We start from the raw sequence: 21,549 nt of genomic DNA, 5'->3' as shown, positions 1-21,549 counted from the left end.
ATGAAAAATGCGAAAGTCAATGACGGACATCTGTCCACATTTCTCAGTGCGTAAAGTATACACTCCATAATAAGGAGGAGAAAGAGAGAAAGAGGTATTTTTAATTACTCGTGGAGAGGGTCGCCTGGCGGAATACCTAGCATGCTACTCCATGATGGGCACGATGGAAAATGAAATTATATGCACAGTGCATGCCACTGATAAATGACGTACACAACACACACCACAACGATCAACAAACTATGAAGTATCTAATTCAGAACAGTGTTTCTAAGGAAGGCTAATAGTGATTTCGTTGCGCGGAGATGCACTAGTAGCGTCAGTCCATGGGCCAATAACGTGTTGCAGCCCAAGTGATGACAGCCTTTCATAAATGTTCAATTCGGACATTATGATAGCTCTTACTAATGTCAATGGCCTGCACCGGCAGATAAAGCGTACGTTTTATCGCGTACGCCGCGCGCGCGGCAAAGTGGCCACCTTATCCGTCTTCAAGTGTTGTAGCGACAGGTGGACCTCACCTTGCGAATGTTGCTGGCAGTTGTGCGCCGTTTGTCTAGGTGAAGTAGAACTTACAGCCCGTAAGATTACATGCAGGAAGGACGAACGGCGAGGATGTATGTCAACCGCGGCGTACCATTCACTGCGCGCCATTAATGCATCCCACGTCGCCCTGCTACGTCACCCACATGGCTCACCATCCACATTCCAGCTTTATATCGCAGATGAGCCTGAGGAGGAGGAGGGGAAACACCTCGCTCCTAAATACTCAGTGTGCTCCTCGCAGGAACACAATAGACGCTCTTCTTAACACTCGTGGTCTCACACGAAGTTTGTGCGTGTGTATGTCTCATGCACAGTGTTTTCGTTCCTTAGAAACGTATCTCTCAACTGAAAAACTGCTGCGGGAAAATGAAAGAAATGGGACACAAACATGGGCTAACGCTGCATTTTATTGTTTCTAGCAAAGGTACCTGTGCCACCTTAGTGCACGGCGGTTTAAAACAATTAAAAGCAAGGAATTCGTTCACATTAGACAGTTCCAGGTTAAACTTGAGCTCCTCGAAAGTCTCTCAATTTCCATTCGCAATTAAACAGTGACTAGAACTTGGAGAATGAAGCTAATGCATGTTTGTACTGGCAAATGCTTCGTCTCGCGCCGACGCGTATAAACAAGAAAGTCTGGGTGCAGACACGTTGGACTAAAGAAACAGCGTCCAGAGGTTTGTTTGTTCGCTCACGCTGCGCACAGCTGCTTGAAAAGAAGCGGAACACAGGACACAACACAGTTCAATTGGGCCTTGTACGGCGAAGATGCAGGTGTCGTTGAGACAACCATGGGTGTCGAGAGTGCCGCACCGTAACAACAAACGTAGCTTGGTGAAGGAGTAGCAGCGCAGCGGTATGGTACACCCCTCCCTTTTTTTTCTTTTTTTCTGGAACGTAGCATTCCCCGCACTGCAGTCGACGACATGGTATATAATGCCGTATTTACACGTAACGTACGTTACAACTGTTCAAGCGACTGACAGCATGTGATTGCCGTATGTTCTGGCAAGGGGTTTGGTAATCAAGATAATAATCGCACTTTCTGCCGAACGCTGACGTACATGGCAGCAGCCCTGCTGTACCAGCGCCTTTTGGGCAAACGGGGTTTTACAAGCTGCCGTCCCACAAAGTTATAGCTCCATAACGCCGTCTCGGCGTGGAAGTAACAACCCAACAACAACGGCAATGCTTGCATATCCAGTTTGGTCAGGTGCAACAGGTCCTGGTCATCTCTCAGTCTTCGGGGCAAAGGCGTCCGTAGTTCGGCCCCTCACTGCAGGACAGCCGAAGCATCGAGGAGGCAAAATACAGCAGGGCATGGCAGATTTGCTCGTAGCCTGATTCACCACCTGGACGAGAAAGCAGGCGCGAAACCACATCAGTCGATGCGAAGGTATTTTTCAAATGCAACAGAATGACAGACTCACCAACTTACTTTACAACGTTCCTCCGTTCGACGAGGCCTCTAAAGAATTGTAGACGTCGAGAAGCAATCCCGTCCAGTCGATCCCTTTGGTTTTAGAAGGAGCAATTATCTTTTTGGATTCATTTACCTTCTAGGCCCGGAGGCCATGTGTAATTTGTTTATTTTTGTTCTTCATTTGTTGCACTTCTTTCTTTTGTTCAAGACATTCGATCACTCAGTAGCACTACGCTTCGACTCAATGGTGATGATGATTGATCATGATCTCTAATGGCATCACCATCCGCCGTGGTAGCTTAGCGGCTACGGCGTTGTGCTGCTAAGCTATAGGTCGCGGGTTCGATTCCGGCCGCGGCGGCCGCATTTCGATGGGAGTGAAATGCAAAAACGCTCGTGTAGTCAGATTTAACTGCTAGTTAAAAAAAAACAGGTGGTTAAAATTCATCCGGAGTCCCCGACTGCAGCGTGCCTCATAATCTTATCGTGCTTTTGCGTGTAAAAATCACATAATTATTTAATTGCTGGTTTTCCTGTAATCGAGAGTAGATGTAAGCATGAAATCGCAACCGGCAAATGAGATTGGTTGGAGATGATACTAGCCACACTCTTAAAATGGGTGTAGTGCATGTTCGTAACGGCATACCCCACCGCACCATACCACACCGCACCATGCTGTGCACTGGTCCATATGGACGCTTCCCAGCTAGAAGAAGAAAACCGGGTGAAGGCCGCACGACAGACCGCGACATACGCCAGGGAGACAGAGCGCACTGCCCAGCTAGAGTTACTGTATATGCTACCAAAGGTGGCATATACAGTAACTCTATGCTCAGCTAGAAGAAGAAAAGCGCCTGAAGGAGGCGCCACGCAGCGTGGCGCCATCTCTCAAAGCGACGCGAAACGCCTTCCGTGAAACTCACGGACCGCTGGCGTTCAAAAGAGCACAGGCAACCCTGTCTCAGCGCCACAAGGCGTATATGTATATGTATATATGTATGGAGCCCTGCATCTGCCTTTTGAACGTCGTTATTGGAAATGACAAATAAAACTTCAGCGTACTAGAAGTTAGAGCTTGAGTGATACTGTGAACAAGCATTAGGAACAACTCGGAAACAGTACTTTTCGGAACTTGCTTGAGCAGTAACTAGCGTATGTAATGTAGTCCTGTATAAAGGGTTGGGGGCCAGAGACCACATTTTCCTATGTTTTGACTGGTTGCCTGGATGATCTTGTTTCTGTTCGCGACCTACCCGGATAATGGCTCTGACTTTTGGCTCAAGGTCGCTTGAAGGCCGCCGACGACGGGAGCTAAAAGCATTTCATGCTTAAAGTTGTTTCTTTTTGAGCTGGGGTGGCGACAAATATTCGCTTAGCCTGTGTGAACTTACTTACGCATTATCATATCGTAACCTATAACTCTGCTTTATATCGTAATGCTGTTTATGCCTGTGACGATTTCACGCCCATCTCTCCCGTGCTTCTTTTTTTCCACGGATAGTCTAAACGTCTCTTGCTTATATCAACGAACACTGACAAAGTAACGCTCCAATCCATTCTAAACAACTGCCCACCATTTTCCTAAGTAGGTAGGGTGCCTTGATGTGCCAGTCTCCCGACGAAGCGGCGGGGGCGGTATTCATCGAGGCACCCTACGAGAAGGTAAAGCAGGAGAGAGATAGAGAGATAATTTAATTGAAAAAAGGCAGGGAGGTCGGCCTGAGCTAAGGTACTCTAGCCTGCTACTCTGCACAGGGGGAGGGGGAAAGGGGACATAAAGGTGTAATGAGGGATGATGCATGATGACATAGCAAGAGGGATGGGCAAAGGTGAAAGCAAGTTCAACACTCTGATGATTATTTGTTTCAGCGTAGTTAACGGCATAATACAGTGATAGCTAGATGTTTTAAATACGAAATCTAAGACAGAGATCACATAGGCAAAAGGCTAGTTGGCGATAAATATAGTAGAGAGAGAGAGACAAACGGCAGGGAGGATAAATGCAGTGACTGGAACAAATCAAGCATACTAAAAACAGGAATAAATTAAGCCGACTAAACAACTATATATGCGAATATATGCGAACAAACATCATTGTCATAATGATCACTGTCATCATCATTGGTAGTGTCCATGTGTATACAGGGGCACTATATACCGTGCAAACTCGAGTAAGGGCCGCACCCGTGTGTGGGCCACATCCCCAACTTTGCCGAAAATTTGGAAGAAAAAAATCCACCCGAGAAGTAATCGCGTTTGGCGCACTCATATGGAGGAACAGACATCGGGAAAGGCCACGCACGCGGCAGTTCGAGCGATGCTCAGAGCGTGCTCACCTCTCGAGTAATACACCAACGCATCACGAACGAGTGTGTCGCTGTGGAGGGGCATCTCACTGAGGAATCGAGTGTGTCCCACCGCATCGCTGAGCGCTCTCGCCACGTCAACAACGAAGGTCGCCGAGCGTGGCACGTGATACTGCACCTGCACATTCAGAGTGACGAGCCAGCCGTTAGAAAGCGTTTCCACGGCATGCCTCCAGCTGTGTACTGTCATCGGCAGGCCGGGAACACGTACACTACTTCCAATGAAGTTATATACTTGTGAAGCGTTATTGGTCTCGGTGTATTATAAATGTTTCGATCCTTTACTTCTTGTTTTCTTTATTCCGAAGCTGGCGGATGGCCTCCAGTGAAAGACAGAAGGAGGCTTCCTACCGCACGAAGGGGTCCGGTTCTGACTTGAGCCGTGGATACAGCAAAGCAGCACCGAAGGAAACGATTGACACAAGATAATACCAAACAACAGGAGTATAGTACAATATATGGCGTGCTGATACAATCACAGATATATATTTGCAGTGATCACAAGTCATGAAAAATGGCATTCGTTGAACTGCGGTGCACGCTTGAACCCCGTACGAGCAAGCGTTTGCTAGCGGAATAAAGAAATACCGCTATTATCATTCATTAGCCTGGCGTCTCAGAAATTGAGGCACGCTCGTCAGCGCTTTCTTCCTTTCCTTCTTTTCTTTCTTTCTTTCTTTCTTCATTTATTTATTATGACCAAAGTAGTCACCTATGGTATTTTTCAGTAACCTGTCTACCACAAGAAAAATGTGGAGCATATTTTTGTCGATGGCTGTGCGTATAGTTCCGTTGACCAAAGCTCAGTAGTTGTTATGTGGTCACCTGTAAAGATGTTTGAACTAGCAATACTGCCATACTCGTATTTGTTCACACTCACGCCGCGGTTGCGTTCGGAGAGTTCAATGCTGACTGACCTCGACGAAGGTACAAAGCGTCCGCGTGACATGGGGGTGAAACACCGTATATACCTTTGCAGAGACTAGACATTAGACTAGAGACTATAGAGTCGGCGCCGGTTCATCAAGCGCACTATCTTTAAAGCTATTCGTAGCTTAGAATTGTGTGCGATAAGACACGTGGCTATCCTACCGCCGGCTATTGTGACTGGCCATTACAAGAGTACCGGCTCACAAATAAACGTTTTTTTAAAAGTCAGCCTCTTATTAAACAACGCCTCAGCTTCCCCATTCAACGGCGTGAGCTATATATAGAAAAAGAATTCACCTTACTACAGCAAAGCCACGGGTATTCCATTCCCCGGAATGAGGAAATTGAAGCGCGCCCGCACGCCCGCACGCACGCACGCACGCACACGCACGCACGCACATGTACGCACAAACACACACACACACACACACACACACACACACGCACGCACGCACGCACGCACACGCGTGCACACACACACACACACTCACGCACACACGCACGCACGCACACATACACGTGCACACGCGTGCAGGCTAACAGAACAGAATAAAATAGAGGTTGTACTCACCAAAATCAAGTTGTACAGGACGCTGGCCACTTCACACTCCCGTCCATTGACGAGCTTAGAAGAGAGCAGCAGGACGCAGATGTCTACTCCGCAATGCGCCAGCAGTATGGCGCGGTTCACCGGAAGCCACTCCCGCGACATCACTGCGCAGATGTCGTCACCCGGAGGCGCACGCACTTTTATCAGGCACAGAGTGCGTGCGGGCCTTCACAAAATTCGCACTGTGAGCCTATAAGGATGATCCGATTAGCGATCCACTGTTCACGAAGCGTACCACCTGCTCTGCAGCAAGCCTGCGGCTCAGAGTGCACATTTGGGACGATTAACGCGCTAATCTAAAGATGCCAGCAACGAACTAACCGCAAGGCGTCCTTTTGCTGACACTTCCGTGACTTCGTGGGATGCTGGCAAGATTACGGTTCGTATGAGCTTAGTTTGCGGTCTACACCACTCTTGACAGGCGGAGACGCATACTTTTGAGGGATTCCTCGTGAGATTAAGCGTTCAACTTTAGCTGAAATTTAGCTGAAATGAAAGAGGAGCGGAATTTATGGTCGTCAAATAATGGTTCCATTTGCGCCCCGCAGGGCAAATGTTGGTGTTTCACACGAGGAAGTCTAAATAAAATCAGCCTCACTGACATGTCACACATACGTTCGGGAGTATATTCATCTCATTTTTGTGTTCCTACTCGAACCTTCCCGTTCAGTTTTCATTTGCCGCTGGCTAAAGAATTGACGGACACGCCATTGGCTGAATGTTGGCGACATCCATCGAGAGAAAACAAAGTGGCAAGAATAAATTTGTGCCTCTCCCGTTAAACACGACGTCGCAAGTCGACTGTACCCCCGTAGCGGTCTCTCGGTTACCCTCGATATTACTGTGATACCGCAATGCTAACATGTGAATACTATGGTCACTATACGTTCATTAGTGAGCGCTAGATGCCTTTCTCGTACGTAATAACACATGCAAATTCGCACGTACGAAGAATGCGTGCGAACATAGAGCCACCCATACAGAGAAAGAGAGAGAGAGAGAGACAGAATTTATTATGATTTAAAAGCTTGAAGTTCGGTCAGCCAGCATGGAAGTATTGACCAGCCACTCTGCATTGAGGAAAAAGAATAGGCGTAGAAAGAGAAATGTCGATGTTGTGAACGGAAGCGATAATTTGAATGAGCTTGAACTGTGAGAATTTATTCAAAGGCTAAATTTGTGGCCACGCTCATGCCGAAATTTTTCGGCAGCCTTTAGAACATTTCACCACCGCCGAGGTTATGGCCAAGAGATAATTTAAAACAAAATGGCATAAAAAATTACGCGCAGCTGTTATTAGAATCTTAGAATTACTTTATAGTCGTCATTGGATCTCTATTACATATACTGTTACGTTGCAGAAGTCACATATAAATATGTAGTTACAATATTTACAAGAAAGACAACGATTCATAAAGAAGACGACTGTCGTGACCGATTCCACCCCTACACGTCAAATCGTCTTCTAACTGATACCACTCGTGGTTGCACAGTAACATAACACCCGCCTGTGAAGGCGCCGTCTCGGCGCTAAATATAAGGGAGGTGACACGCGGCAAAGTAAGGCTTCAGCCGGGACAGCCTTTTAGTCAGCGAACAAACTTGCGGGACCTGTGGGTGCAGCCGGTCGAGGTGCACGCTCGTCCAGGCAGTGGCCGAGCTGATAAAGAAACTTGGTGATAAGGTGAAGGTGAGTCGCTAACGGTAAATGGCGTATCATTTTTTTTCCTCTCTCTCTTTATGACTCGGTTCACATTCTGGTCACGCACGGATTGGCCTATTGCGTCAATCCTCACGAAACGGCCTATTTACACTCCACGTGGCCTGTTTACCTTGACGTCTTTAATGTTACAACAGCTGTTATGGGATCACACCTCTGCTCGTTCTGATGGCCGCTGGTAGTGCTGGCCTCCGTCACTGAAATCCCACAGTGCTTTGCTATAATTTATTTCCTAAGAAGAACACATTGCCTCATTGTCCTGCGAGAATACGAAAGTCGTCACCAGTCAAAGACCCTGCGCCTGGACGATACCTTTGGCCTCTCGATTTGCTGGAGCCACGTAATGCAGCTTATCCGTAGACCAGCGCCAAGGTGCAGTAACATAACCCAAGGCAGTGGCAAGAAGCAAAAGACGGGTTAGGGAAGGGGAGGAAGTACGGTCGTGTCTCTCCGCTTCTCCACCACCGGGAATCACACAAATGAAGACGAGTCGGACTCGCCATCGCTGGCTGGATTTGTTTTATGGCGAATAGAATTATTCGCATTATTGGACCAGTTTTCTTTCCGGCTACCTATCAAACCAAAAATAATGGCCGATTCTGAAGATAAGCGCAGTCTAAAAATGTGTATGTGACACTGGATATGTGGCGCTCTTGATTGAATCTCTTTGACTTTAACATGTGTCACTGTTAATGCGCCACTTGGCATGTGCCGGTATTCATAATAATCACCATAACAGCTAAAACATATCGCCAGTTACACACGCACGATAATGAGATAGATTGCTAACAAAGTGTACAAAGTGTACATTTACAACAAAAAATACCCATTAGGCGTATAATAAGTTTATTTTCATCTCAAAAGAATGATATTCGCGTACTCGGATAGCCATCGTCGATGACCTCGGCCCAATTTTTTTCGTCTAGAAAGTGAATGTCTCGCGCTTTCTTGCGAATGTTTGCTCCAACCGATATTGTTCCAGCGAACCGCCACTTTTAAGCGGATAACTATCTTTGGCCCTTTCGGCCGTTTTCGTGGTAGGTCGGCGGTGGCTACGTCGGTGGTAAGCGGTCTGACTCAGAAAGAAAAACGATCTCTCTCTCTCTCTCTCTCTCTCTTACTGGTTCGTTCGTTCATTCGTGCTATTTGCTTTCACTGAAAAACATCGTCTATGGTTTCTGCAGAATTTCAGTACATAATATGTTACGTGGGCCTTTAATATGCGGCTGAGTGCAGGGCATTGATGTTTTTGATATAGCACCTGATTCCCGCGAGTTTTTGGAGGAGAATATTTTCGGCGAATGGTGACCGGTTGACCATGCCCAATGTGACATAAGGTCTCTGCTGAGCTTGCTATTGGAGACGGGCTTAGACGCTTGTCGCTAAACACAAGCGGTGTAAAATGAAAGTGTGCGAAATACGTTTACGCGAGAACGTTTCGTACTCCTGCGCCTAGTGCGCGTACGGTGCGTACGCCCCGTATTGAACAATGTGTGCGCAGTTCATTGCGCTGTTTCATCGCACCCTGCCACACACGCCCTCACCCTGTCTCTCCCATCTCCCTTGACCCCGGTGAGGAGTACTGCAGCGTGCTTAAGACACGCGCTTCCGGCCTTACACCTCCTGCTTTCTCTCGATCGAAAGTTCGTCCCTTTTCGGTATGCGTGTGCATACACTCACCGAACAGCTCCTCGATCACGGTGATGGTGTCGTCCGAGGACCATCCCGCGGCCTCCTCGTGCAGGCAGGACAGCGCCGCTCCCATGTGCGCCAGCGAGGCGCGCAGCAGCGGAGACCCCATCGCTGTCTGGGGCAGCGACGGCAGCACCCACAGGAGCTCGTCTGCACACGTGCACAGGGCTGGGTTTATCTGCTATGTAATGTACCTCGCACACGGTAACCTCTGCAAAAAGAAGCACAATTTTAGCATTTTTTACAGGTAACCGGCACAATCCATCGCCCTAAATAATCATAACAACCTCTAAATAATGAAAGTATATATATATATATATATATATATATATATATATATATATATATATATATATATATATATATATATATATATATATATATATATATATATATATATATATATATATATATATATATATATATATATATATATATATATGAATCAGAGAGAGGTTAACCAGGTGATTCTTTTATTTTAATATACTGGTAATAGTGGTAAAGAAACGTAATGATTTAATAAATTTAAAAATCATGGTGAAAAGTTCATACACTGAACGCGGTAATAATCGAGTCGATGTTATTGCAACACACAACATCGTTAGTTAACTTACTTCACTGGGAAATGGCTGACGGAAAAAGGAAATGTTTGTGAATATTAACACGACTCGGCGGAAGATAGATTGCTTTGGAATGATTTAGTCTGATGAGCGGTTTGGATGATCTTGCAGATAATGAGAACGTGTTATCTGGAAATGACCATGGTATAATTGAAAGATGAATTTTAGTCTTGAAATTGCTGTTCTCTGCGAGAGAGATTTTAGGTTTGCCCTTGCGAGCAGACCTGAGATACTGGACTGCATTTTGTAATCCGAATATAAGAACCAAATTGCTAATTTTTGTATGCGTTCTATTTTATTTATGAGGCATTTTCAATGAGGGCTCCAGATTATATCAGCGTATTCTAGGCATGGCTTTATTAGTGTTTTCTATACTCATTTAGTTTGAGGTATAGTGGTGCTGCGCGCAGTTTCCTTTTTAACAAAGGATAGCTTGCCTACGGCTTTTTGACACATGGTGAGAAGAGATGTGAGGCTCCCCGTTAAGGTTAGGCGGGAGTTTAATACCTAGATATTTTACCTCCTCGCTTTTATTGATTATTGAGCTTTCAATCGAATATGTAAAGTTAAGCGGGAGTTTCTTATTTGTGAAAGAATTGTAGTGTGTTTTTGATGTGTTTAGTTTCATGCCCCAAGTGTTGCACCAAGAGTAAATTGCTTGCAATGAATTATCAAGTTTTATCTGGTCGTCTGTGTTGTGTACAACTGTGTACATGACACAGTCATCAGCAAACAGACGCATCTGATTTGAGTTTTCAATGGAAAACTGGATGTCGTTAATGTACATCAAGAACAAGAGTGGTGCCAGAAAACGATCCCTGAGGTACTCCGGAGTACACATCGAGAGGTTGTGAAATATGATTATCGATTGGAACGCTATGTTTACGATTGGTTAGAAAACTGTTGATCCAGGATATTATTTTATTACTAATACCAAAAGCCGATAATTTTGTGAGTAAATCCTGTTGCGGAACTACGTCAAACGCTTTAGAAAAGACTAAAGAATCTGCATCCAATTGGCCATCATCATTAAGTACGTTAGCTATGTCATGAGTTACCTCAGCTAGTGATTATTTACGGTGTAACGGAAGAACCTAACGAAGATATAGTTTCACTCGAAAAGATAGTGCGCGAAAACATTTTAAAAGAAACGCTAGGCATTGAAGTGGAAACCCTTGATAGAATTTACAGGATAGGTACCCGCACAGGTAACCGAGACCACCCAATCATCCTTAGATTGTTTTATTACGCCGAAAAAAAAAAACTCCAAAATCTTATCTTGCTGCTACAAACTGAAACGCACACCATTAACTGTTTCCGAAGATTTTTCCAAGAGAGTAAGGGAAACGCGCACGCACTTGTGGCATTCAGCTGTAAATTAAAGGGCAAACGGAGCAAAAATTAGGCTAACATTCGACAAACTGAGAATCGATGAGAAAGTGCATACTTGGGACCCAGTGAAGAACATCAGGACTGAATTACCGCAGAAAGCAAGTCTTTCAGAACAGTCCCTTTCCACTTCGACTTCGCTGAAAATTATGTCTCCAGTTGAAGGAAAGAAAAGATAAAAGAGGATTAACGAAGCAAAGAAGGAACCATGCACGTAGAACTGTCGATCTGGGCGCTGTCACAACGTCTGTGAAGGCCCCACATCGTCATAATTCATAAACAATACGTAACTGCGGCGGCGGGTGCTCCTACGCTCTGAAAACGTTGATTTTATGTGAAAGAACAAAACATCTTAAAGTTATAATTTTGGCATTTTTTATAAATAACGGAACTATTTGCCTTAAATGATTGTTATATTCCGCAATTAATAACGGTAATTTAGTCTAAATAGATGTTGTCTAAAGTGACGACTGATTTAAGCAGATCGGCGAAAAGTTTACAGGAGCCAACAATGTGTAAATGCGATGCCGGATGTCATAATAAAACCTTATGACATGATACCTGCTCTAGAAATTCAATGTATGTTGCGCCAGCAAGCGACATGTATAACTTTGATGCTACCTTCAGAAGTTCAATGTATATTGTCCCGGCAAGTGATATGTTATAACTTTGATGCTACGTTAAGATAGAATGCAAGGTAACCACACAATCAAGTTCGATCGGCTTCTGCCGTTATTTATGTATGTATTATGCCGCTGACCTATAAGAATGTGACAGTCGCAAATTACTGTCGACGGCAATGCGTTAGCATTGAATCAGTACAGCGACACAAGGTATTGCCACCGTCGAGTTGAGAGAAAGTACCTTTAGTGAACCTTACAATGTTTAGAGCCCATCTAAAACCATTGACAGGGAAAAAAGATTTTCCTCGCCATCACTTGAACAAGCGTTGATTAACTTTGTTGCAATAAAACTTATGCAGATGCCACGCTCTGTGGCTGGCACCGAGATCGGTGCCAGCCACACTGTCGGTTCCTGTGTGTGACTGTCGGTTCCGCGTGTGCGTGTGCGCGTGTTGGGGAGCGGGAGTTACGGGTGGTTTTACAAATTAGAGAACCAGCTTCGGAACGCTGCACCGTACACGTGAGGCAGAGGGTCCACTCAGTAAAAGCAGTTCAGCTGCAGATGGGCTTAGGCCCGGCGGTGCATCGACGGTGAACGCGCGGAAAGGGAAATGGAAAATCAACACGGCTGCCGAGAAAGGAAATATTCCCAACGGCTCTGTCCACAGTATGAACGCACAAAACGCCTTCATTGGAGAACTTTCCTCTTGTGCGCGTGTGTGGCCGCGATTGTCCCCCAGGCATCAATGAATGCCCTTTGCGGAGCCGCTGCAGAAGAAAGGAACAAATGAGAGGAAGTCCTGCATCGGACAGCAATGATCCTATTAGCCTCCGTGTAAACACGCGAACCGCCAAATCCGCGCGTCCCTAGCCAGACGGAAGGCGAATGAATCAATTACCGAGCGCCCGTACCGAAGTTGCACAGATGCCCCTATAGTCACGCGAATTTTCTCTTCTTTGGCCTTTCTTTTTTTTTTTCAGCCGCAACCCCACTTTGCAGGTTTCGTGAGTCGGTAACTGCGACTCAATAAAACTACATCTTCCAAGCGTAATGACTAAATAGAGAATCCGCGCTGCGACGCGTTGTGCACCGTCCCATCGAAGTCATTCTCACAATTACCAGCAGCATAATTATAACTGCAATGTACGACAAAGGCACCTCTCAAACCGACAGAAGACGTTGCTCTATAAGCAACCCCTTCTCTCTCTCTCTCTCTCTCTCTCTCTCTCCTTTTTATTACTTTCTTTCTCACTTTTCTTTATTTTTCCGTTCCTTTTTTTTCTTTTTCTTTGTGGGTGGGTGTGGGGAAGGGGGGAGGGGGAGGTGAGGAGGGAGCGTGCACCAACCTTTTCATACGAACCGCACCGTGTTCGTTCGGGTGTGGATTTGACAGTTGCGACAGCTAAAAACAAGGACCGGAGCAGTAACAAAAAAAAAGGCTTCCAAACACCACGCGCCTTCTTCGCCCCAATATAATGTTGCGTCAAAAGTGTGCTGCAGCAATTTAAGCCACGAGACCTGGAGATTCCTCGAGGGCTCGTATAGCGGAGCGTCGTCCCAGCAGGCGATCGTCTGATGTCCGTGGAGGAGAAGAAGTCTCGAAAAGTGCGATCAAGACTGCTGCTGTTTGAGCTTGTTAGTTTAGGTTAGAAGGCTTGAAACGTGCACACTGTGTCCTAATCATTTTCTAGTGCTTGGCGCAGAAACCTTAGCCGAGGCGGACAAAACAAGATACGCGGACAAGCGCTGGTGTCCGTGTGTCTCTTCTTCTGCCCGTCTCGTCTATATAGACATTTTCTGCGCTTAGCACTAAAAATGATGTCGGCCAAAAAGAACAAGGTCGAAAGTTCGGTAAGCCATATTACTTTTATATGGAGCTACCGCAAGCATTTTCGCAGAGATTAGGTTGTAGCAAACGGTTTCTTTTTTAATAATACCGCTTTCATATAGTTGGGTTCGAAAGTTGGGAATGTCGCCGACAGGGATCACTGAAGCGTGCTTCTCCTTAGAAGACCACTTAATGCGGAGAAGCGCACTATGAAAAAAAAATACTGTTTTTTTAGGGTGGTTGCTTGGGCTAGTTGGTAATTCGTGATAAAAACAACGTACAGCGCGAAGGACAAGGACTGCGAGAGACGACATACACAGCGCAGTGTATATCGTCTGTCGCAGTCCTTTTCCTTCGCGCGGTACGTCGTTTTTATTCTGTTCTTCATTTCTTCTTGTTTTGATTACAAATTTTGCTGCTTTTATTTTAACTTTAATCTCTTAAAACTAAACTACCCGTCTCCCTCTTTTTTTTCAAGTTCTCAAGAATTTACAAACTTTTTTTTGGTTTCTAATTCGCGATGAACCGGTCATAGCCACGCTTGAGTGGGCGCTCACATTCCTAAATTATTACTTTCATTAAGGAGACATTAAACACGCACATCAAGTTACGGTGTATTAGAATATTACGCTTCTACAATGCCACTGGTCACTCTAACCACGAAAGGTGACTTGGTAAGCTAGAAAAGATGCACAAGAAAATAAGGGTGGCGACGCTCTGTGCAGTTCGCCATGACGTATGGCGCCATGGATTTTGACAGCTTTGACTCGGATCTGAATAACTGCTTGTCTGTAAAGGAGGACAAATCAAAGAATACGGCTATGGCGAGCTTGAAAAGCTTTTCCTGCTCCAAAATGGCTCACACCCGGGCAAGCACTTTAAGCACTATTTGTGACGTCGCACTGACTTACCGCCTCTTGAGTTTCAGCGTTAGCTTTAAAAAAGTATGCGTGACTTTCATTTCATCAGTTACGTATCGAACCTTTCGTTTTCATTTAAAACGAATGAGAACAAGATTTTGAGCAATATAGTTGACAGTCTTTATTGACCTATTGTTGCTCTTCACCATCATCAGCAGCAGCATCCGCAGCAGCAGCCTGGTTACGCCCACTGTAGGGCAAAGGCCTCTCCCAAACTTCTCCAACTACCCCGGTCATGTACTAATTGTTGCCATGTCGCCCTTGCAAACTTCTTAATCTCATCCGCCAACCTAATTTTCTGCCGCCCCCTGCTACGCTTCCCTTTTCTTGGAATCCAGTCCGTAACCCGTAATGACCATTGGTTATCTTCCTTCCTCATTGCATGTCCTGCCCATGCCCATTTCTTTTTCTTGATTTCAACTAAGATATCATTAACTCGTGTTTGTTCACTCAACCAATCTGCTCTTTTCTTATCCCTTAACGTTACACCCATGATTCTTCTTTCCATAGCTCGTTGCGTCGTCCTCAATTTAACTAGAACCCTTGTCGTAAGCCTCGAGGTTTCTGCCCCGTACGTTAGTGCTGGTAAGGCACAGCTGTTATACACTTTTCTCTTGAGGGATAATGGCAACCTGCTGTTCTTGATCTGAGAATGCCTACCAAACGCACCCCAGCCCATTCTTATACTTCTGATTATTTCAGTCTCGTGATCCGGATCCGCAGTCACTACCTGTCCTAAGTAGATGTATTCCCTTACCACTTCCAGTGCCTCGCTACCTATCGTAAACTGCTGTTCCCTTCCGAGACTGTTAAACATTACTTTAGTTTTCTGCTGATTACTTTTTCTTTAAGAGAGGCTGAGCGAATAGTGAAAGAACATGTTGCAGGTGGGAAGATCCGTTCATCCACCCACGCACCTACCCATCCACCCACGCACCCACTCACCCACCCATCCATCCATCCATCCATCCATCCATCCATCCATCCATCCATCCATCCATCCATCCATCCATCCATCCATCCATCCATCCATCCATCCATCCATCCATCCATCCTTCCATCCTTCCGTCCATCCGTTCATCCCTCCCTCCCTCCCTCCCTCCCTCCCTCCCTCCCTCCCATCCCATCCCATCCATCCAGCCCACTCACGGTGGCAGCAGGGCCCGTAGATGATGTAGAGCAGCTTGGCGCGGAACACGAGTGGCCAGGGCTGCAGCAGCCTCTGCAGCCAGGCGCAGCTGTCCTCGGGGCTCACCTCGGACAGGAACAGGCAGCGCAGGAAGTGACGCAGCGCCAGCTCGTCGCGGCGCAGCTGCCCTGCGCACCACCGCGACGCGCTCGTTCGCTCGTCCCTCTCTTTTTCGCCGGTCGTTGGCCACCGGCAGCCCCAGTTTAATCGCGTGTCCAGGGAAGACGATGGCTTTGACGCAAATCAGGCGATAGACCGGTTACAGCCATAGTACGCTTCAGAGAGATTACGAACATTGTGATTGATTGATTGATTGATTGATTGATTGATTGATTGATTGATTGATTGATTGATTGATTGATTGATTGATTGATTGATTTTGTTCGAGACCAGACTCGAAGATTCTAAATATGCAGGCTGAACAGCATATAGATGACTCTATATTACATGAACGCACCAGGAGATCATGTGTAGCCCTAGCAGTTCCTCAAGGAACGAAGCGGGTATTAAGAAGTACAACTTATCCACATGTAATCAATAAGTGATAAGGTACGCGTCTGAATTTTGTCGTTTTTGTTTGCTTTTGTTTTTTTATTTCTTCTACACAATGCAACATATAATTTTCGATGCTCTGTTCGTTCTTCTATCAACTATTTCTAGTAGAATAGAAAAATATTGACAGCTGTATTAAAGAGGGCACTGTGTTCCAAACTTTTATGAGGAGGTACACACATGCAGCTAGAGCACATACAGCAGCACGCCTTTACGTACACTGGTTTTTTTCAAGGAACCCTTGAACTTAAGCATAGTGAAACGATGCTTCCTTTCGTGTAAGGGCATCAAGGATGGCGAAGGTCAAAGGACGGCTGAGGTGGAGCGATGCTTTTCAAGTATTATAAGGCGCCTCATTGCGATTGGGAGATTGAAGCAAGTTGTCCGTACAGCTCTCCGTTGAGGTAATAATCTCACGGGAGCGCCGACCAAAGCGACGGTGAGCGCCGTAGCGATGCAAGGCGCATGCGCCCACAGCTCACTCGTTTGCGAGCGTCGCGTGGATCGTGTGCTGGGCTGCTCTGTTATGCTCCCCATTTTCCATGTTACCTACACAGTTACAATGCAACCATAAATGTGCGCACGTGCTCTTGTGCGCACAGTGGTATATACAGAATAAGCGGCTGCGAACGGTATATATGCTAATTATTTATAGCAGGCGCTACGCCTAGCAGATGGTCCCCTGACACCATGCAGGACGCTCTGCGCGCATACCTTCGCTACTTTCGCAGGTGTGTCCCGTCCCGCGCCAGTGACCGAATGCCGGTCGACGCTTCCGTGAGATTACTATAACACTGGAGAGCGTCACATACCAAATCAACTAGTAGATTTTGAAGCGATCGCGTTAAGAGTTGTAGCGTAGCGAAGTTCATGTCTCGTAGTACGTGAAGCTGCAAAATGGAGCCTTCGAACGGTCATTAAAGAATCGTATTGGGTGCGGATTAATTAGTGAATTATAAATCTGGGACACAAAAACGGTCTATCTTACTGTAGCGAAGTTTTGGTAAGGCAGAAAAGAGTTTTAAACAAGGAACGCGTGGCGAGGCCGTCTTGAAGTTCCGGTGCCACAGCTCCTCGTGATGTCACGGAATTTGAAATCGTCTGCTCTTGATTAGTCGGCAGTTTATCGATAAACAACAATTGCATTTGTTTCTAAATCCAACTGAGTCTAGAGAACGTTTTCTGAACGGAAACAACCAAAACGTGCACAAATGAGCCTATAAAACCGTGACGTCACGTCAGCTTGGACGCACTGCACTTCGGGCTTACTAGTGCAATGAAAGAAACTTTCCGATTTATCTCAGCGCTAATAACTTTTCAACAATAGATTCTTGGGAGAGTACTTGGCCGGAGTGAACTAACTTTTAAGCGTCCTTTAGATCTTCGTTGAAGGCCTAAAGACATCCGTTGGAAAGACTATCGACCTAAAGACGTTCGTTGAGTACAACAGAGAAATAGCGCGAAAACGAGACACGGACACAGGAGGCGAGGCATACTTGCGTTCTTGCGCCTCGCTTTCTCTGTTCATGCCTCGTTTCTTCCACTACTGCTTTAGTCAGTACGTGACAAGTCCAAATTGTTCTCGTCAGGTCCGTTGAGTGTTTAGCGCCCCTTTGAGAAGTATCCATTGAAGCACCCGGGGCCTCATGGTGTATGTATGACGCCCATCCGTGGTACGACTACGCTGGACGAGCCGGGCACCCACCGGGCCTTGCCCCGAGCACCCTGGAGGTGAATCGCTGCGCGGAGGAGAGCCCCAAGAGCACCTCGTGCACCAGCTGGCACTCGCTGTCCACCCAGCCGACCACGGCGGCCATCAGGAAGGCGCCGTACTGGTGCCACTGGCGACCGGCGGCTTCCAGGTCGCGCGGCAGGTGGCTGCGCACGAGCGTCGGCCGGCTCACGAACTGCGGCATCGCGCAGTGCGCGTCACCTCTCCGTTACCTTGCGCTACAGCACAGGGGAACGAAAGGAGGGAGGGCAGTACAGACAGACAGACAGACTCACTCACTCACTCACTCACTCACTCACTCACTCACTCACTCACTCACTCACTCACTCACTCACTCACTCACTCACTCACTCACTCACTCACTCACTCACTCGCTCGCTCACTCACTCACTCACTCACTCACTCACTCACTCACTCACTCACTCACTCACTCACTCACTCACTCACTCACTCATATTTATTTAGTTATTTATTTTATTAATATATTCATTTATTTATATACGGAATGAATGAAAGAATGACCCTTCTCCATTCCTTGTGCAGCCAGTAGACAGACGACGCATCATAGGCCCACCTTTTCGACGAACCGCAGCATTATCTTGAGCCGCTCCTTGGTCGGGAAAAGACAGGTGACCCTCTTCATCAGCACTCCTGGAGCAATAGAAGTTTCAACAATATATTTGTGACCTTGTAATTGGCTTACCGACACTATAGACTTAGGTTTTCCTGGTCTTGTTCACTTTACTCCATAGCTAATACACCAAATGTAATGTTTAAGCTTTGAGCGCTTAGTATCTAACTTCACATATATATCGCTGCAGTTAATTATTTTTCCGTTGTATTTATTTTGCTCGTTATATATATATATATATATATATATATATATATATATATATATATATATATATATATATATATATATATATTACACATGGTACTGTTTACAACGGGACATACTATTTCCTCCTTCTCTTGTTGTTGCAGTATCTAATGCGAATGTTTATTATTAACCAATGCGTGAACTTAAGGAATAAATTCTAACAGATATTCGAAGTTGATGGCAAGAAAGAGTGAAACACAGCATAGCCATCGGCTGTCAGAAGTCACATATTTTTTCCCACATGAACAAGTAGTTCCGTTGAGGAAGGAAAACGAGGATGGCGCGAGGTATACGGATGAATCCATATTTTACTTTTTATTCTTAGTTTAACTAGTCTAAATTCCTCTCATTCTAAATATTGCAATGAGTATTCTTATCCTTTCTTTTAAATTTAACCGTTCATTCATCTGGTCGCACTGTTCCATCACACAGTACTACTTTATTCGCAGTTGCATCTCGGCAATTGCTCCACCCGAGTTCCGTGCACGGTCCAAGCGTTTCCTTCCGACGCGCGGGGAATAACGTGCCACAGAGTTACTTGCATCGTGAGTGGGTCTAGCGCTGCCAACACCGGTCAAGCCAATTATAAGAAATAACGGTGGATTGATACCACTCCATCAAGTTCACCCCGTACCCGATGTGACTATCCACAGTACTTCGTCGAGCGAACTCACCAAGGTTCCTGCAGTGCTTTACAGCGTCTTTCTGGTGCATGTGTTGGAAGCTGAGCGCTTTGAGAGCGGGGGCCCAGCTGAGGTAGCCCACCAGTTGGTCCCGCAGCAGCAAAGAGCATATGCTCAGCACGCTGAGGGAGTCCACTGCGTCAGCAGAGCGGGGAAACGGCGACTGACGGGTTATTGGGTTTCGAGTGCATAGACGTCGTAGACAGCTTTATATCTGCGCGTCGATTACTCCCCGCTCAGTTCCGATTTCTCGCGCTGAAGCACTGTATAGGGAATTGCTTCGATTTCGTATTTTGGATAAGCTCGTCTCCCCTAGACGCGAGCGACGCGATGTCACCGTGGCTGCAAGACCGCTCAGAAGCCAAGTGGCCGCATATTCCCAATCGGCTGAAATGGCTAGGCAGCGGAGCCTCGGTTACGTTTTCCTTTTCACTTCCGGCATGAGCATTGCACGCACGCAAAACGCGTTGGAGCTGAGCCGCTGTGTGCAAATAGTAAAAATTCAGCAATCTGATCGGAGTGGAGAGCAACGCTCAACAAAAACTATGTAATAAGAGAGTATAGCGAAAACTTCTTGCGTGCGCTATAAAACATAATGCACTGACTGCGCTTGCGCAGAACGCGAGAGGGAGCTTCGTGTTTACCGAACGGACGCTATCGTTTGGACTTCGCGTTGAAGGTTTTGTGTGGATTGCGTAGCTAGCGTGACAACAAAACATATCTTCAATTTGGCTGCACTTTCTGGATTAGTTCAGGGAGTGCAGCACTTTTGTCGTCGATTTTAGGATTTGACGTCGTGCAAGGCAAGTTATGCACGAGTTCGCGGTTCTCCTGAACTCGCTACCTCCGAAGTGCAGGCATCGTGCAAGCTATCGGTAGCAGGCGACATGGCGCGTAGCACTAGTTGAAAATGGTGTGCGGATGTAAATGCACCCCGCTCTGGTTACAAGGGTTACTATAGCTGACATAGCAATGTGAGGCACAAGTTCAATGTCTTAATTGTTGTGAGGGCAGGTTAGTAAAGTGATGTGACGCGCTAAATGGTTTCCGATCGCATGTGTTTCTCTTAAAACGCGTTCACTGACGAAACAAAAAAAAAACAACGACATCCACACCCACCATTTCGTTCTCGCGACATAGTACTATCAAGATAGTGATAATTCCGATAACGAAAGACAAAAAATATCCTCCCTTACGCTACACCAAATTTGTCGAAAATGTTCACGACAGGCCTGCACTATGTTGATGGGGGGTGCTGCTAGATGGCGGAAGCATACCCGCAGAGGAGCTAAAGTTTGAGCACAGAGAACTTGAAAAGCAGAACATTTCTCAAAGCGCGAGGAGCAGCAACAACTTCAAAAGCGCACGCAGAACGATGCGCAAGGCGACCACAGTTCGACGCTACCACACGCCCCGCCGCAGCACGCTGTGACGCGTCACAAGCGCAGGCGCTACGACACGATCGCGCAAAATGCACCCAGCGGAGAAAAAGGCTTGCACTTTTCACTTCGTTTTCCGGAATAAGCGTATAAACGACGTCACCTTTTTCCCCGAGTTGACATCAAGGATAGGCAAAAGGAAAGACAGGCTCCGGAAGAAGACGGCGACGACCACAGGACCGCCAGGGGTTATTTAAAACCGTCCTGGCCCCCGTGTTAATCACAACCGCTCGAGACTCAAATGAGAGTCACATCCATGTACCACTGAAGTGAATGCAATGTTTTATACTTTTTTTTTTCATCATCACGATTCCCGGCTTTTTCGTCGTTTCCTGATTCTTGGGGTGAAGACTCCCCTCACTCGGTCGAGATTGTCAACTGGTATAGGCACCAATTGGATACTCCA

General features: G+C 46.3%; 1 protein-coding gene across 3 annotated transcripts in view; it reads right to left on the bottom strand.

Moving 5' to 3' along the window:
* Nucleotides 1-935: 935 nt before the first annotated feature.
* The window catches only part of LOC135896963 (F-box only protein 47-like), a 38,958-nt gene continuing 18,344 nt past the window's right edge, over nt 936-21,549 (bottom strand). For 2 of the 3 annotated variants that reach the window (XM_065425514.2, XM_065425516.2), the window contains 8 exons: nt 19,696-19,839; nt 18,716-18,792; nt 18,115-18,316; nt 15,818-15,985; nt 9,276-9,437; nt 5,837-5,979; nt 4,306-4,453; nt 936-1,898 (listed from right to left, as the gene is read on the bottom strand). In XM_065425514.2, the coding sequence (XP_065281586.2) occupies nt 1,783-1,898; nt 4,306-4,453; nt 5,837-5,979; nt 9,276-9,437; nt 15,818-15,985; nt 18,115-18,316; nt 18,716-18,792; nt 19,696-19,839 (1,160 nt within the window). In that variant the 3' untranslated portion in view covers nt 936-1,782. The remainder of the gene's footprint in view (nt 1,899-4,305; nt 4,454-5,836; nt 5,980-9,275; nt 9,438-15,817; nt 15,986-18,114; nt 18,317-18,715; nt 18,793-19,695; nt 19,840-21,549) is intronic. The other variant, XM_065425515.2, reaches the window with a different exon arrangement.

Source organism: Dermacentor albipictus, chromosome 3 (assembly GCF_038994185.2).
Source record: "Dermacentor albipictus isolate Rhodes 1998 colony chromosome 3, USDA_Dalb.pri_finalv2, whole genome shotgun sequence".
Lineage (NCBI taxonomy): Eukaryota > Metazoa > Arthropoda > Arachnida > Ixodida > Ixodidae > Dermacentor > Dermacentor albipictus.
This window is presented reverse-complemented; position numbering and strand designations above follow the sequence as displayed.